This window comes from Daphnia pulex, chromosome 9 (assembly GCF_021134715.1).
Source record: "Daphnia pulex isolate KAP4 chromosome 9, ASM2113471v1".
Classification (NCBI taxonomy): Eukaryota; Metazoa; Arthropoda; class Branchiopoda; order Diplostraca; family Daphniidae; genus Daphnia; species Daphnia pulex.
Window position 1 is genome coordinate 1,166,926 of NC_060025.1, and position 18,043 is coordinate 1,184,968.

At 39.5% G+C, this 18,043-nt stretch overlaps 1 protein-coding gene and 4 long non-coding RNA genes across 7 annotated transcripts; 4 read left to right on the forward strand and 1 right to left on the reverse strand.

Moving 5' to 3' along the window:
* The first annotated feature begins 239 nt into the window (after positions 1-239).
* Positions 240-7,523, forward strand: LOC124202141. 3 transcript variants are annotated; one of them, XM_046598435.1, is made up of 5 exons: positions 240-360; positions 6,315-6,474; positions 6,607-6,750; positions 6,909-7,084; positions 7,152-7,523. In XM_046598435.1, exons 1-5 carry the CDS (start codon positions 319-321, stop codon positions 7,305-7,307), a joined length of 678 nt encoding a protein of 225 aa, XP_046454391.1. In that variant the 5' UTR covers positions 240-318; the 3' UTR covers positions 7,308-7,523. The 3 variants fall into 3 exon arrangements, with proteins under 3 accessions (XP_046454391.1, XP_046454393.1, XP_046454392.1); XM_046598437.1 differs by lacking the exons at positions 6,315-6,474; positions 6,607-6,750; positions 6,909-7,084; positions 7,152-7,523 and adding exons at positions 542-695; positions 828-971; positions 1,121-1,293; positions 1,375-1,732 and having other exon boundaries at positions 251-360; XM_046598436.1 differs by lacking the exon at positions 240-360 and adding an exon at positions 5,989-6,131.
* Positions 2,471-5,632, forward strand: LOC124202142. The gene is made up of 5 exons (XR_006877939.1): positions 2,471-3,088; positions 3,145-3,371; positions 3,459-3,658; positions 4,796-4,923; positions 5,113-5,632. It is a non-coding gene; the product is annotated as an uncharacterized LOC124202142 (long non-coding RNA).
* Positions 7,524-8,438: 915 nt separating the features above from the next.
* LOC124202143 lies at positions 8,439-12,682 on the forward strand. The gene is made up of 10 exons (XR_006877940.1): positions 8,439-8,870; positions 8,953-9,251; positions 9,313-9,754; positions 9,808-10,140; positions 10,203-10,391; positions 12,017-12,116; positions 12,176-12,245; positions 12,364-12,373; positions 12,438-12,567; positions 12,643-12,682. It is a non-coding gene; the product is annotated as an uncharacterized LOC124202143 (long non-coding RNA).
* Positions 12,683-12,791: 109 nt separating this feature from the next.
* Positions 12,792-16,160, forward strand: LOC124202144. Its single transcript, XR_006877941.1, has 6 exons — positions 12,792-12,928; positions 13,024-13,313; positions 13,421-13,534; positions 13,649-14,118; positions 14,218-15,260; positions 15,369-16,160. It is a non-coding gene; the product is annotated as an uncharacterized LOC124202144 (long non-coding RNA).
* Positions 16,161-16,819: 659 nt separating this feature from the next.
* Positions 16,820-18,042, reverse strand: LOC124202145. Its single transcript, XR_006877942.1, has 3 exons — positions 17,987-18,042; positions 17,719-17,926; positions 16,820-16,872 (listed from the first exon to the last, which is right to left on the reverse strand). It is a non-coding gene; the product is annotated as an uncharacterized LOC124202145 (long non-coding RNA).
* Between the last annotated feature and the right edge of the window lies 1 nt (position 18,043).

An 18,043-nucleotide genomic window follows, 5' to 3' on the forward strand; every position in this document is an offset into this window, starting at 1 on the left:
GGTGAATTATTGTTTCGAACATCGTTTCCATCATGCAAGGCTATGCTGACGACCGTTATATTTTTAGCCCATTAATCGCCATTAATTCGAATCTTTTTATAATCGGTTGTTGCTTGACGACAGGCAAACATTTCTTTCTCAATGCAACAACATTAAGTCCCGGCCAATAAGAAGTTGACGGAAAAAATAGACCACGCCTTGTTTCTTGTAGTTTTGGGTATAAATAGTGAACTTTTTTTTCATTATTTCATCATTCGAATCTTCTTCCTGCTTATCATCTTCTTTATTAGCACCAGATAATAGCACTGAGAAGAGAAAATGACCGCGAAATGCTGCTTGGTTACCATCTTTCCCCTGCTGGTAAGTTTGATGATCATTTAACTATATTGCCTATTTATTTAACTATTATTTATCTATACATATGCAATTATACAACGTATTATAGATGACAATAACGAATCTTAAACTTTTACTGTTATACCATTTTTAACTGTTAACCATGTAAATACTAATGCAACTGTTAATTTATATATTGAATTAGATCGCAGCTGTTTGGCTGGCAACTGCAACCTCCACCGGCAGAGAGCCGAAACAGTTGTTGTTTCCTACTCCTTTTTACCGCGTTCAACCCGTGATGGAATCTCGTTTTGGACCTGGTCCCCGTCAGTCGAATTCGCCAATTAATCCCATGATCGGTGAGCTGTTAAGGCTATTTTTTAAATAAATTTCACCATCGTACACTGAACGAATGAACGTGATCCCGTGATCCCCATGTAACATTCATTTGTATTTAAATAACACGTTAAACTGTATCGTCGTCTTTACAGGACAACAAGGTTTGGGACCGTTTTTCGGTTATTTCCCGAATCTTCTGACTCAGCCGTGCCCGGCTTGTGCTGCTTGTGATGTATGCCCCAACTGCACGGTCTGTCCAGAAGTAATTCCACCTCCTCCAGCCGGAGCTATTACTAGTAAGTTCTTAATTGATGATATAGCATACCTACAATCTGTTTTTTACGTATGTTTTTTTACTTTGAAAATTTGTTCATCTAAATATTATTTTCTATATGCTGATTTTCGGTTTCCTTTTATATTATTACAACGTTTTATTAATATTCAGCTTGCGGCGAAGGACCAGACTCAGTGGCGTCAGCATCTCCCAACGGAACCATCTCCGTTAGCGTAACAGCAACAAAAAGCAGCATCGTTTGCGCGTACGCTTTGGTCGCTTATTACCCCAAAACCAATGTCCAGCTTACATGCACCTCGTTGGGGGAAAGCACCACGCTCTCCGTATGACATCTAGTTATTTAAAAAAAAACACAACAATGTTAACTATTTCATGCAAAAAAAAATTGCCTTTTTATTTTGCAGGTGATTCCCCTTGTTACGCCAGTTACAGTGGGTGCGGCCAACACACCTTACACTTCAAAGGGGAACTTTCTGGTGTTCAATTTCAATAACAATTTGGGCACCGACAAAGATCTCACAGCCGAATGCGTTTGGGAAAACGTACCACAGGCATAAAAACCCGAAGATTGTCTGAAAGCTCTCTGGCACTGTATCTTCATTACATGTCACGTTTACGTAACTTTGATTTATGGACACTGCAATAATTCGTGTATCATTATCGTTGCGTACTTTGAATTTTCTTTTATAATGTAACCATGAAATAACCCCTTTAACGCTCAATACTGGATTGGACAATAATATAATTTATAGCAGCAGGATACATTTGTGTTCACGATCATTTTCTCTTATAAATCGGCAATCTAATTATGTATTAGCCTTGCTTCGTCAACTTGATGTATACTACAAACAATTTATCTATGAAATTTTTAAAAAGTAGCTTTTGACCTCCGAGTGGGATAGTGATATGGGATAAAGAACTGGCACTATCAATCGACTGTAAATAGGATCACTAAACGAGACCAAACTTTCTTTCCCCATAATTTACCGTCACCAGCAGCAATTTAGTATGAAACGACGCACTGTAAAACACAACTGAATACCATCACCAATGTATGTAGATGGATGCATAAATAGTCTTTTCTTAGCAGCTATATAGCTGCCCAAGCTCAAAAAAACTTTCAAAAAGTCGCAGAATTTGTATAAATGTTCGTCCACATTGTTAACCTTCACACATCTCGCTCTCTATACAACATAAATATTATTCTATTAATATAATTGCACGAAATTTAGCCGATTCAAACTGTATGACTATAGAACACCCATAGAAAAGAAGTTGGTCCGAAAAGTCAAATTCATTAAAATTTAGATTTGAAGCTACCTGCGTTAGTAAGAGCAAGGCACCTGTGAGAAGAGCTGTGATTTTTGTTTCATTTTTAAAATCCAATATCGTGTTTCGCCTATGACGTTCATAACTCGCGCCGAAAAAAAATAATCCAAGTAGTCAATCTCGCTTTCCGTACACGGAAGTTCGTCTGCATTCTAATGTGCCAAAGTTTTCAGGCACTCCACAGCACAGTTGAGGCTGTCGTAATTATAAACCATGACCATATTGCTGCAAATTTTTCATCATTATTGAATTGTTTGATTATACATAGTGAACATTTGGCTAATGAGTCCGTTCACGCCAATGTTTCCTTTTGTTTCTCGATTGCCTAACATGTCTTACCCATGGGTTTTCCGTAACCCCATGTAAACGTGGATGAGACAAAGCAGTCAAATTGAGGAAAATGTTGGAAACAAAACAGCCCATGTGCATTAGATTTTACGTCTCCCTTATTACCCCAAAAATTCAGTGCTACAAGAAGATTGTGTGCTGTGTCTGGGTCAAAATCACTAATAATCTCCACAGCATGTCACAACGGCAAGGCTTTTCAAGTACAGTGTGACTGTAGAATATAAGTCACCTCTGCTCTGGAAGAATCCGATGACAAAAAAAGTACTTAACAAAGTAAGAAGAATTCCAACCTATAGTCTACATTGGGATTGTCCTGGATTACTTTTCCAGGTTCACCAGCGAAGAAAGTTAAGATTGATAACATTTGATCTCTTCATTCATCATGTTCTACAGCCAGTCTCTTACTACTACGTGAAAAGCAAGATTATTGAGCAAGACCAAGTAAGACATTAGCAACTTGTGACTAAGTGTTAAAGTTAAAATAATTCTCTTTTCAGACTCTAGAATCTGCAGGTCACGACCGACATCGGCGAGAATGCTGTAAAACGCATCTTTGCCGATAAAACGGACATTTGGGGAAAACAATTGGCTCTGGTGATGAATTACTTGCAGTGAAGGAATCTAATATCTGACACTAATGAAGCCCCCATCAAATGAACTGTCGCTGCAGGTTTAACAAAAATGAAATTCAAAAGCCCCTTCATCACGAATTATACCATATGAGGTAAAGAAACCTTTTTACTCCCACGATACAGTTGACAGACGAGTATGGGGTGCATTAAATCATCCAAACATTTTCGGGAATTCGAAGAACTAGGTACTAGGTGGGTGACGGAGAACCAAATGCCACCGCCAGCTGGTATTCCCTGGGTCTTTTACGTTTCGTCCCGACTGGCTGTGAATGCAGGTGGAGCTGAAATGGCCATCTTTGCTCTTGCTCTTCTTACTTCCGGCGAAGGAGATCAGACGCGATTGAGCAACATGCTCCGCCATCCAGCCAAACATCCAAAGGTAAAAAAGGTGCATTTTATTTATTTTTCTTTTTTGTTCCCCGTCGTTAAAAACAAAGGAAATATTTGGAGGGCCTTAAAATCTTAGATCCCCTGTTTATTTTATTTATTAACTTACTACCCAGCACATTGCTCTTCTTCTAGAAATGGAAATGCAGAGTTCTATTTTGGATGTTGAGGTCAGTGCTTAGAACCTTGAGCTATAGGCGCTTTCCATTCTGTCGAGCGTACAAAAAACCTGTATCGCCAGCGCATACATTAAAAGATGTAATGACTTGTCCTTGTACATAGACACGCCTTTCTCAAAGGGATATCCCCGGTAAATGAATATGTTCTTCGTGGAATAATTGGTAGGAGTCGCCGATCATCACCAGATGTACTGATAGCCAGTTAAACGTTAAGTTACGATCTTGCGAATTGTTATATTATTGCGATGTTGTATTAAAAGTAATTTTCTATCCCCAATTCTAGATTCTTTGTTGTCCAAGTTTGTTATGAATTCGCTCTAGGTCAGTGACTCATCCTGATGCACAAGTTTAATTTACTATTGATCAAAATCAATAGAAAATATGTGATAATATTTTATAGCTATTTTAACTCTGCGTTTATTTTGCGACGAACTTTACATTTGTTATTTAAATATTTGTGATAGGGGATAGGCTACTATATTATTTGTTCAGGGGTCGTTGACTGAGCGTAGGTTTCTATATTGAGAAGCGCCTAATCAAGACTCGCCTTTAATATCTATGGTCAAGTTGGTTGAAAACTTTCCAAACTACGGAAGGCAGCAATGTTATTGTGAGCTCATCAAGGACGCCGTTTCAAACTTGTTGCTCAACAGCCGTCATTGTTGCCTCTGATAATTGATATGCCATGATTGGCTATACGTAGGAAAGTATTCAACTATGTTAACCCAACTAAAAGATAAGTTTCCGTTGATGAGGAAACTGCTCAATTCTCATTCTTTAATTAGTCCAAATACGGCCAGAGACGAGACAAGTATTTAGCCGAGTAATTTATTCTGATTCTTTGCCCTTGACAACATTTCACATAAGATGGCATAGCGACAGTGGGAACGAGTTGGAATAATTTGGCTATCACCTTTAGAACTAAACACTAACACTCACGACTTTTACAGGAATGCGCTCAATCTAATACAGGATTCTTTTGACAGCAGCTCTAACCTGTTATTCGGAATGAACGTCACACTTTGCCGTGTAATTATATCAATCCTAGCGCCAACATGCACGGCAAAGTGGCAATCAGGTATTTATAAATTCGTCCTTGCATATTATTAATTGTATTAACAATTTTTGTCGCCCAAGTCGTCTGTTGAGTTAACTAAAATATTTTGTTACCGGTCATTCGATCCGTAGGAACGCTTAAATTAAAAGAACACTGATCCCCAGTTATTAAAAACAGGTATTCTAAAATTAAACTTGTCTGTGAACGAAGGTTACGGCAGAAAAGGCATGCAGGGCTGACCAGAAGCGTTCATCGTGAGGAGTTCGTGACCGCGGGAGACAGAAAACCGGTCTTCAAAACATGGAGCCAACCCCAAATGGGCCTTCAGACGAGAACATTACCAAAACATCTCAGATAGCAAGGTTACAGAGAACGATTGGAGAAGGTAAGAAATGTTGAGAAAGTAATGAAAATCTGAATGCATTTATTTTAAGAATAATTCAGTATAAAAGTAATATTCAAAAGTTCCACATCAGGAGGAAAGTGGATTAGCCATTAAAATAACCGCCGGCACTGCACGGCGGTGGATCAGATATTTCGTAATGCCAGCCATTTCAAATCTTGCACAAATAGCCTTATGCGCCAATTGAATTTAAAATCACGGTATCTATTCACGGCTTGCATAGCTGAGCATTATTCACTTAATGTATGTCCTCGATCGCTCCTTGACGACAGGAAACATGGCTTCCTCAATGAAATAATGTTATGCCCGAACAAGAAGTTGACGGAAAATAGAAATAGATTTTTAGTATAAATAGACCACTCTTCAACATTATTGCATCATTCGAAAATCTGCTTCCTGCTTATCAACTTCGTTGTCACCAGTTATAGCACTGAGAAATTCGATGCGCTAATTGAATTGAAGATCAAGGTGAATTATTGTTTTGAACATCGTTTCCAACATGCAAGGCTATGCTGACGAGCGTTATATTTTTAGCCCATTAATCGCCATTAATTCGAATCTTTTTATAATCGGTTGTTGGTTTGACGACAGGCAAACATTTTTTTCTCAATGCAACAACATTAAGTCCCGGCCAATAAGAAGTTGACGGAAAAAATAGACCACGCCTTGTTTCTTGTAGTTTTGGGTATAAATAGTGAACTTTTTTTTTCATTATTTCATCATTCGAATCTTCTTCCTGCCTATCATCTTCTTTAGCACCAGATAATAGCACTGAGAAGAGAAAATGACCGCGAAATGCTGCTTGGTTACCTTCTTTCCCCTGCTGGTAAGTGTGTTGATCATTTGTCTAGTTATTTATAACCTATGCATATGCTATCATACAACGTATTAGAGAAAGACAATAACGAATCTTAAACTTTTACTGTTGTATCAAAAACTGTAATCCATTTCATGTCAACCAAATCATTGCTTACTAAAAATGTAACTGTGATCATTTATGTTCAATTAGATTGCAGCTGTTTGGCTGGCCTCAGCAACTGCCACCTCCACCGGCAGAGAGCCGAAACAGTTGTTGTTTCCTACTCCTTTTTACCGCGTTCAACCCGTGATGGAATCTCGTTTTGGACCTGGTCCCCGTCAATCGAATTCGCCAATTAATCCCATGATCGGTGAGCTGTTAAGGCTATTTTTTAAATATATTTCACCATCGTACACTGAACGAATGAACGTGATCCCGTGATCCCCATGTAACATTCATTTGTATTTAAATAACACGTTAAATTGTATCGTCGTCTTTACAGGACAACAAGGTTTGGGACCGTTTTTCGGTTATTTTCCCAATCTTCTGACTCAGCCGTGCCCAGATTGTGCTGCTTGTGCTGTTTGCCCCAACTGCACGGTCTGTCCAGAAGCAATTCCACTGCCTCCAGCTGAAACTCTAAATAGTAAGTTTCAATCACGATATTTATTAGCGCAGAGTTTGCTAATTATAATAATATACTTTTACTTTTTTCCCGATTTGTCTATTCTTCAAGTCCTCATCATTCAAGCATGATTTTCCCTGGGTTAATTTCTTTTCTTTTTGCAACTTTTTAATATTCAGCTTGCGGCACAGGACCACTCTCAGTCCTATCAGCAGCTCCTAATGGAACCATCTCATTAAGCGTCAAATCAACAACGCCGAGCTGGAGCGTTTGTGAATTCGGTTTGGCCGCTTACCACCCGAATACCTCAATTCAGCTAACATGCACTACGTTGGGAACCGGCACAGGATTCAAAGTAAGTGGCGTAAATCATGAAAAAACAACACTACTTTTGTACATGTAAATAATTGTTTTTTATTCAGACATATCCTCTTGCCAGTCCACTTCCGGAATATGGTTCAGCCAACACACCCTATGTTTCAAAGGGGAGCTTTTTGCTCGTGGGTGTGACTAACGCCATTGACGCCACTAAAGATCTCACAGCCGAATGTAAATGGGAAACAGTGCAGAACAAATAACGTGAATTTAAAAGTTGGTGAAAAAGGACTGAAACTTTATCTTCAGTTGTAAGGTTTACGCACATAACTTTGTACAATGAACACTATGCAATATTCTTGTATCGTTATCGTTGCATAGTTCGACTATTTATTGCAATATGTAGCCTGTAGCGTCAAATTCGCGATTTTCCCAATTTTATGACGGTTCTTTCAGCCCGAGCATTTAATAAAGACATGCAAAAACAAATCTGTGTCATCATCGTGCTGTTACATTTAAGATTTAAAAGTATAATTGTTTCAGCCGGTTTCAGCTGGAGGCGGTGGAATTAATTCTGGAGAGACTGTTAAGTTGGGGCACACAGCGCAAGCAGCACATCGAAATTGAATAAATGGAGACATGCGAAATATGTCGTGATAATTTAATGGATCTTATTTGTTGCTGGCTCTGAATTTGCGTGGTGTCCTTGGCAGGACACAGGAGGATAGTGTTAGTAACCTGTTAAACACGATGGCTACTCCAAAGGTATAAGCAAAATGCTCATTTCCTTCGGACAAATATTTTGGTGAAAACGAAGTAGGCGAGAAACCTCTTTTATCTCTTATTGATTCAGCCACGTCCAGAAACTAGTGATACTTTGCCGAATTAATCCAGTGCCTCTCAATCGTTATGAATGCAACTTGCAGCTAATGATAATGTGATGGTACACTGTAAAGTTAGGTTAGGATGATAAAGCTTAGACAATCTGGTATTCTGGTAAATCACAATGATTATAACAGCCAAACACTGGATCCATGAAAGGCATGTTGAAAGGATCGGGTTTTCATCGAATTTCGTAACCTTCCCGCCATCTGTTGAGCGGTACAAAAAGCGTTACGAGAAATTAAAACCCATCTGACATCTCTGTGTTAGCGTGCGATTTTTGCTTCATTAAAAATCAAAATATCGTATACGACGTTCAATAACTCAGTTATGGCCTTAAACTAAGACAAAAATCAAGCTCACTTACGTTTTATATACTAATCAATTAATCATTAATTCATCATTCGAGTAACTGACTTCGGGCAACGTCACAGCTTCCGGTCTTCCCAGTTGTTGTCACGGACTCACGGAAATTCGTCTGTCTACACTCTACGCTACCACGAAGCAAGGACTTGTCTGTGCTCTCTGATGATTTCTTTGCTGTTTTTACCCCAAAAATTCAGTGCTAAAAAAATATTTTGTGCTGTGTCAGAGTCAAGATCACCCCAGCACCAATGTCACAAAGGCAAGTTTTTTCTAGTACAGTGTGACTGTTGAAGTCACCTTTGCTCTGGAAGAATCCAGCGACAAAACAAGTACTTAATGTAGTGTTCAAACTCACCCAACATTCAGTGACAGAAACACTTTTTGTGAAACAAAACAAACAAACTGCTAGACAAAATGTTTGTCTGAAATCATAAGAATTCCTATTTCTGGTCTACATTGGCATAGATTGCAGTTACAGGTTCAACAGCAAAGAAAGTTGAGATTTTGAAATCCTCATTCAACATGTTCGACAGCTAGTTTCTTACAATGTGAACTGCAAGATTACTGAGTAAGACCAAGTAAGACATTAGCAACTATTTGTTAAAGAAAATACAATAACATTTCTAGATATTTTAATAAAATTCCTTTTTCTCTTTTTAGACTCTAGAATCTCCAGGTCACGACTGACATCGAAGAGAATGCTGATTATTCATTGCAAAACACATCTTTGCCAATAAAACGGACATTCGGGGGAAAAATTGGCTTTGGTGATGAAACTCTTGCGGTCTTGCCATGGAAGAATGTGCAGCACTGCAGAATGCTGCAGTTGTAACCAAATTGGAATTTGAAAAGCCGCCTTGTCACGAGCTCAAGTAAATGAGGCAGATGACTCCCGGTTGACAGACCAGCATGAGGTGCATAAAATAATTCAAAATTTGCGGGAATTCTCGAAGAACTAGGTAAGTGAAGGAGGTTTTGAATAACAAAATGCCGCAACATTTTCAGTCGATTCACGTTCAGCTAGTATTCACTGGGTGTTTTGGTGACAGTTGTCTTTACTACTGTTTCGTCGACGAAGTTGTTCGCGGTGGCCCAGGCAACCAGCATAAAATTTAGCTTTCGTTTAATAAGCTTGTGCCAGTGGTTTGCGAACGCGATTGGAAAGCAATCAATTCTTGATTGAATTAATAAAATGAAAGGTAAACTATTTGCAGAAAAATATTGAAAATTTATTTTAAATTTATAGTGTTTGCTATCATAACTAATGAAGAACTTAATTACCTGGAAGGTAGTCGATGAGGTAAGCGACGCCAGCTACGATTCGTCTTCGTCGTTAACAGAAGGTGCGTGAGGTATTTTCAAGCACAAAATCAGCAATGGTGTCTTCTTGATCCTGTCGCTAAAAACAAAAACGAAAACGTACAGGAAATGAAAGAAGTATGACAACTTAACAATGAAAGACGTATGATAACTTTTCCTATGTTTGATTAACTAATATTAATTGGTTTTTTTAAGGCTTATTTTCTAGATTGGTTTATGCTTCGTTTGAAAATATTCCCATTGTCGAAAATGAGTTGTATCGTAAGACCTTTTTCTGCGAGTGGGAACAGGGCTGCTGATGTGGCTGTTGCTCTTGAATAACTGGTAAGCGCTGCCTCTTTCGTCAAGGCGGGCGTGAACGATGCTGACATTTTGGGCAGTGCTGCGGGCCGGATGCCTATAACTGGAAACTTTTTGGAGGCTGTGGTGTCTCGTTTATCCCTCGCGTCATTGGCATCTTCAGATACCCTGAGTTCTTAAAGGAAATTAATGCAGGAAGTTACTTCCGTTGAAGTATGATCTATTGAAGTATATCTATTGCTGCTACTTGTGATTGTGTTGCAATTACTTTCCATTTTTCTTCATTTTAGATGAATCCGGCTCTGTTGAGATTGTTGGATTTCGTGGATGACCCGATGTCGACAATCCTCCCTATCTATCCAATGCCACTTTGGAACCAAGTCGTTGGTATCTTTGTAGCTGCGGCTGGCTACCTTAAATTGCGTTGGCAACTGTGGACGTCTCATGGCAGCATCTATTTGCGGACAACATAAATAAAGGTACATTTTCCATTTTTACTTCACTCGACAAAGACAAATGAAATATTTGTTGCGGCTCTAAATCTTTTTTCCCCTATTGATTGTATTCATTAACTCACTACCCACATTCCTCTTCTAGAAATTTACAAGTTCAATGCTTAAAACCACTTCCATGAGCTAGGCACTTCCCATTCTGTTGAGCGAAAAACAAAAACTTGTACCAGCGCATAAATTAAAGATGCAATGGCTTGTCCTTATATGGAGACACGCCTGGGTTTTCTCCAAAGGTTTTCCCCAAAGGTTTTTCCCGATGGCTTTCCCCTAAAATCTTGTTAAGGTTATCGTCGAATAAGTGATAAGAGTCGCTTATCATCACACCAGCTGTAATGACAGCTAGTGTAACATTTAATTACGATCTTGTGAATTCTATAAATATTGCGACGTTTTTAAAAGTAAAAAGTAATTCCGGTTACCAGATTGTTTGTTGTCCAATTGAAATTGATTGGGGGAGGGAGGGGGTACACATTACACAACCATTATTATTGCCAATCATAGCACCCCACCGCCCCCCTCTTTTGGTTGATGCACTTTTTGATGATTAAAATTAATTAACAAAAGTTCTTCTACTAGGTTTATTTAATGAGAGTACTATTGGAATGAGTAGAAAAATTAAATATTTAATGGAGCTTAAAGGAATGTCGTCGGAAAGTATTAAATTATTCCTAACTAGAAAACAAGTGTTGGGAGAAGTCTGCTCAATGCTCATTATTGAATTATATAGCCCAAATACGATCCGGTCAGATGTTAGTCAAGTTTTATTCCAATATATTTTTCTGGGAATTATTATTTTTTTTCTTTGATTGCCCTTGACAACATTTCGCAAGATAACTTAGCAACAGTCTATAAAAGTGAGAATAATCTGCTTTAGAACTCCTCCGTACTTTAGGAACGCGCTAAAACTAACAAATGTGATTCGTAACTAACTCTAACCTGCTATTCGCAATGATATTCACGCTGCTGTGTAATTACATCGCAAACATGCACGCCAGCAGGCAAAGCGAATCGAAAAATTGTATTTAAATTTATGTTGTCTGAATTCACCAGAATAGTTTGTGAGGTGTCGTGCGATCCGAAAAAACGCATGAATTAAAAGAACGCTGATCTCAATAGACTTGCAATATTAAAACAGGTATTTAAAAATAAATTTAATCGATCAACGAAGGTTATGGCAGAAAGGACATGCAGGGCTGGCTGCAAGCGTTCATCGTGAGTTTGTTATCGGAGAAGAAAACAGGTCTTCGAAACATAGGTAGCACGGAGTCAACTCAAAAAGGCCTCGAGACTAGAAAACAACCAAACATTTCAGACAATGTTAAATTGAGGACACGTAAATTCTAAATATTTATTTTAATAAGAATGATTCAATTTAAAATTTGCAATAATTAAAGCTTCACAGGACGATAAGCACTTATGAATTATAACGGCTGCTGGCACTGCACGTACAGTGGATCAGATTTTTCGTAATTCCAGCAAATCAAATCTTGGCATAAATATGCGCTAATAAAATTTAGGATCAAATTTAATTCTTGATGTGCTGCTGAGCGTTTGAATTGAAATCTTTATACTTTGTTGTTCCTTGACGACAGGCTGTAATTCTTAGCTCCAACGCAAGGAGAATCGAAGAGGAGTCCTGTCCCAATAAGAAGTTTGCGGAAAAGAGAACTCCTTGTTTCTTGTAGCTTTTAGGTATAAATAGAGACAACTTTTTCACATTATTTCATCATTCGAATCTTCTTCCTCCTTAGCACTAGTTAACACTGAGACTTTTAAAAAATGACCACGAAACGCCCCTCGGTTAGCAACTTTCCCCTGCTGGTAAGTGTAATCATTTGACTTTATTTGTGTTCAACATAACAATAATGAAAGTTAAATCTTTATCGTGCATCAAAAATGTTAACCATCTGTACTGCGGAAAAAAAAACACCGTCCGCAGTTAAATTTAGGTATATTTTCAACATGTTCCAACTGATGCAGTGTTAATTAATTATTTTTCAATTACCATTGTAGAGTTGCCAGTTTGTCCAGTTTGTATGTCCTTCACGCTTGAAGGTCGCGGAGAACATTCCGTAAAACTGTCAATGCGGTGGTGTAGAGGCTGGGTGAGAACTGGACGTGTTGCAGCATCATTATCAAGCAGGTACAAAAGCCGCAAGGCTCAGCCATTTGGTTTTCATTTTGATTTTGGTTTTTGTTTGATTTTGGTTTTTTGTAGACCCATCCCCAGCAACGTCAACCAAAAGAAGGAAAGGTCGGTTTGCATTTCCTACACGCTCGAAGGTCACGGAGATCATTACGTAAAACGTGTCATGCGACGAGGTGGAGGTTGGGTGAGGACGACATGTGTGAGAAAAAGTGCAGGGTGAGAAAAAGTCGTATAAAATGAGAGAGAAAAGGCGTTGTTGGAAATCAGTTGAGAGAGCATCTCCGACACGGCAACAACTGCTGTACACTATTTGTGACCAATTGCATTCTTCAATGCAGTTAGTTCGCATTCATGAGTAAATATTCTGTTACTTGTATTTGTTGTATAAATTTCTATTTTGTTTTAGTCAGTTATTATTGCATATTAATGTTCAGATTATTAATTATCTAGTAATCTATGGCGTCCTGCTGTTGGGTGTTGAATCGTTGATGGTTGGGTCGACCACTGGTGTACCGATGTCTCCTGGGTATGGTGGATATCAAAGCACAACATTACTCAACATCAACCAACATCGCTGCTGACGGTGCTCCAGCTTACTACACCAAGGCTCCAAAGTACTACACCACCAATACTTCAGAGTGTTACAAGTTGCATCAAAGAAGAGAAAAGGCGAAATGAGTGATTATCTCCGACGCGTCAACAACTGCTGTGCACTATTTGTCACTAAATCGCAATCGTGAGTAAGTAATCTGTTACTTGTATTTTTTTTATCAATTTCTATTGATTTCTTATTTCTTAATATGCCGGTTATTAAATATTAATGTTCAAATTGTTTATCATTGTCTAGTTGCGTCAAAGAAGAGAAAAGGCGAAATAATCAGTCGAGTGATTATCTCCGACACGACAACAACTTCCGTGCACTATTTGTTATCAACTGCCTTCTTCATCGTCATTTATATGGGTAAATTTTCAGTTTTCTAAATGGAATTGTGAATCAACTCTTCTGTTTTTTTGTTTTTTTAAATTTATGTCGTTATTATTGCAAATTGTATGTTCCAATTATTTATTTGCATAGCAAACTGTGGCGTCGGTTGTCCTGAAATACTACATCACCGAGGCTTCAAAGTATTACGCTACAACTTATGCTCCCCCGAGCTGCATAACCAAAGAGCCCGAGTACTGCATCGTGATTCCATTCGTTTTAAGCCATAACCATTTGGTATGACCCATCCCCTAGCAACGTCAAAATGCAGAAGGAAAGGCCAGTTTTCATGTCTTTCACTTTTGAAGGTTACGCAGATCATTACGTAAAACTGTCAATGCGGTGGTGTAGAGGTTGGGTGAGAATGGGAAGTGTTTGCTTTATTATCAAGCAGGTATAATAGCCGCAGGGCTTAAGAGGTTAGGGTGAGAAAAAGTCGTATAAAAGGAGAGAGAAAAGGCGTTTGAAATCAGTTGAGTGAGCATCTCCGACACGTCAACAACTGCTGTCCACTATTTGTCACCAACTACCTTCTTCATCGCATTACCAGTTCGCAAACATAGGTAAATATTCATTTTTATTCGAGTCGTGAATCAATTTCATCTTGTTTTCTTTTGATATGACCAGTTATATTCGATAATTAATGTTCAAATCGTTTATAGTTTAGATAACTATGGCGCCGTGCTGCTGTTTGGTGTTGGATCGTTAATGTTTGGGTCGACCACGGGTGTACAGAAGTCTCCTGGACATGATGGATACCAAGCAACAGCAGCGAAAGAATACTACACCACGCCTACGCCTTACTACGCATCTACTTACTACGCCGAGGCCCCCAAGTGCTACACCTCCAAGGCTCAAGAGTTACGCAGAGTTGCATTACCAAAGCGCCTGAGTACTACACCACCGAGGCTCCCAAGTACTACACCACCGAGGCTCCCAAGTACTACACCACCGAGTCTCCCAAGTACTACACCACCGAGTCTCCCAAGTACTACACCACCGAGTCTCCCAAGTACTACACCACCGAGTCTCCCAAGTACTGCACCACCGAGTCTCCCAAGTACTGCACCACCGAGGCTCCCAAGTACTGCACCACCGAGGCTCCCAAGTACTGCACCACCGAGGCTCCCAAGTACTGCACCACCGAGGCTCCCAAGTACTGCACCACCGAGGCTCCCAAGTACTGCACCACCGAGGCTCCCAAGTACTGCACCACCGAGGCTCCCAAGTACTGCACCACCGAGGCTCCCAAGTACTGCACCACCGAGGCTCCCAAGTATTACACGACTACGAATGCTGCCGCAGCCTACTACACCGAGGCTCAAGCTTATTTCAATACCAAAGCGGTCGAGTACTACACCGAACCGCACAAGTACTACTCTGCCCCGAACTACACAACCACAACTGAGGCGGCGGAGTACGTCGTAGTCCAGACTTGCAACACAGCAGCTGCTCCTTCGTACTATGTTGAACTGAAATAATACTCCGAGGCTCCAGTTTACTACGCCGCAACCCACGCTACACCTAGATACTATGACGAAGCCCCCAACTACTACACCGAAGAGGCCACATATTACACAACAACGTACACTGCCCCAGTTTACTAAGCTGAGGATCCGAAAAATTACTTTGCTCCAAGCTACTACCAATCTGATACTCTTGTTTACTACACCGAGGCCACTGGGTATTACACCACAAACAAATGGTAAATTATCTGCTTTAACATGGAGTTTTATATCGCTTTAATATTTTTTTCTTTTGTTAATATGCCAGTTAATATTGAAAATTCGTGTTCAAATTTTTTACCGTCTAGTTAACTATGGTGTCTTGCTGCTGTTGGTTGTGTTATCCTTGATGGCTGGGTCGGCCACTGATGTCTTTTGAGTATGGTGGATACCAAACCGCAACGCCGGCGTCTTACTACACAACAACATACGCAACAACCGAATACCACACCACCAAGGCCCCAGAGTATTACACCGCAACTTATGATATTCCGAACTACTACATCGAAGCCTTAAAGTACTCTGCCGCGAGTTACACCACCAAGGCATCGGGGTACCACCCGACTACGTATGCTGCCCCAGTCTTTTACACCGATGCTCCCAAGTACTTCTCCGTTCCCAGTTACTACACCAAGGCTCCAGCTTATTACGCCACCAAAGCGGTCCACTGTAGCGCCCTAGTACTACTCTGCACCGAATTACTACTCAGCGGCTGCTCCTTCGTACTACGTCGGACCGAAATACTACACTGAGGCTCAAGTTTACTACACTACAATCCACGCTGCCCTCGACTACCATACCGAGGCTCCGCTCCCATACCGATGTTCCCAAGTACTACACAACTAAGGTACCCGAGTATTATATCACTACTTAGGCTGCTCTGACCTGCTGCACCGAAGCTGCGAAGTATTCCACCGCCCCGAGTTACTACACCATCAAGGCACCCCTGGATATTACATCACAACCTGCGCTTCTCCAGTTTACTACAGGGATGCTCTTAAATACTAGAGTCAAAATTTCTGACTTAGTTATTTGTATTCAGATTTGTGGTGTCATATCCTAATAGTTACTAAATGAGAAAATAAATTTGTTTAATGGTATCCATCTTCTGCGACTTCTTAACACCTTCAAGCCTTTTGACATTGCGACTATTTCATATGTTGGAGTCGCTTCTATTGTTGAGTCGCTTTGCATTACGAAAGAGACGTACTGTTTACTCTAAATTTTTGAAGTTAATAGCTCTATTTGAACTAAGTTAGCGTAACAAAAGAGATGCAGATAGTATTTGATTTTTCATAAAAGTTTGGAGTTTGGAAATGATAAATCACTTGTGTAAACTTTAGCAGTTGGATCAATATATTTTCAACTCTAAACATTATTTTGTTACAAGTTATAAGTCACAGCAAACACAACTTCGAATAGGAATTGCTTGTTTGTCCCACCTCCACCCACAATTCCACCACATTTTACAATCACATACATACATACATACACTTAAGTTAACCCGTTGTCTGCCACGCCATACAACCCGTAGGTTGTTCTCTACTCTCTACTCGCCATGTCTGAAGGATCCATGACCAAGGTGGGACTTGCCATTGCTGACAAGTCCGGGGTGACAGGGGAAGATGGAATGCACGCTATTAGGAGGCCTCTAGGAAGCCCGTGCTAAGGAGGTAGGGGGGAACAAAGGCGTGGCAGACAATGGGTTAACAAACACAAACATTACCAACAACAAATGATGATCCGCGCTGACATTTTGGAGATACCGGCGACGTTTTGGTGTCCCTCTTCTCGACGTTTCCGCTGCATTACCTAAATAAAGAGAAAACAAATTCTTATTAAGTGACATGCCAATAAAAGTTACACAATACAGATACAATAATCTAATACCTATAAATTTAATCAGAAACAATAATCTGGTTTTTTAGCTCAAAGATTTGAAGATGCAATTTTTTTAACTTACAATCAAGCTTGAAATATTGAGAACTGTAACCAGAACAAAGCTCACTTGCTAGATTTTTTGAAAATTTTCCGGAAGTATACCGGAAGTAACCACAGCGCCTCAACCATTGAGCTGTAGTCAAATTAAACCACATATTCGTGATCTCCATGAAATTTGGGGTCGATTAGATGTGATTTAAACGAAATCCAAAATTTGGCCAAAATCGAGAATTTTCCTGAACTAGTTCAGGAAAATTTTCGAAACCGGAAGTACGAAAACGTACAAAACAAAACATGAACTTTACCACAAATTTGACGAGGATCACGAATTTGTGATTCTTTTGTACGTCAGATGAATATTTACTGAACTACTGACTGAAATGAGCAAACCGGAAGTAGGAAAAAAAAACTCATTATTAAAAATCTAACAAGTGAGCTTTGTTGGGGGAATAGTTATCGTCAGTTATCACTAAATATTTCAACAAAATAACTGCCAATAAATGTTTAAAGAGATGTGCAAAGTTACTGAAACTGACTGTTTTGACAGCTGACAATTATCGAAAAGCCATCTAGCGTTAGAAAAAGAAACGTCTAAGTAACAAGCTAAGTTGCGCGCAAGAAGGGCCTGATTTTTGAATTATTACACAGACAGAGAGTTTAACGCAAATAGATGATGACTAGTAGATAATCCACGAAAATAAGTAAATTGTCCGGTACCTGGCCATAATCCCGTTGTCAGTGACTGCAGGTGTCAAAGCAACTGAAGTGAACTAACTCGCCAGTGAAGCAGCAAAGAAGAACTGAAGCAGTGAAGCTGGATGAGTGTACGTCTTGAAGATAAGGATGGAGCAGGATGGAAGTCCCTCTTCTGTCATGGACAAAATCCAGCATTAGCTCAAGGATGTCCGTGGGGAACTTGCGTGCTCTGTAAAAAAAATATGTTGCAATGAAAATATAAAATTTTAAAAAGCATATTAATCTTTACCTTTTCTTAGAAGCACATTGAAATGTTCATGATGAAAAAACCGTATAAATGGAATTC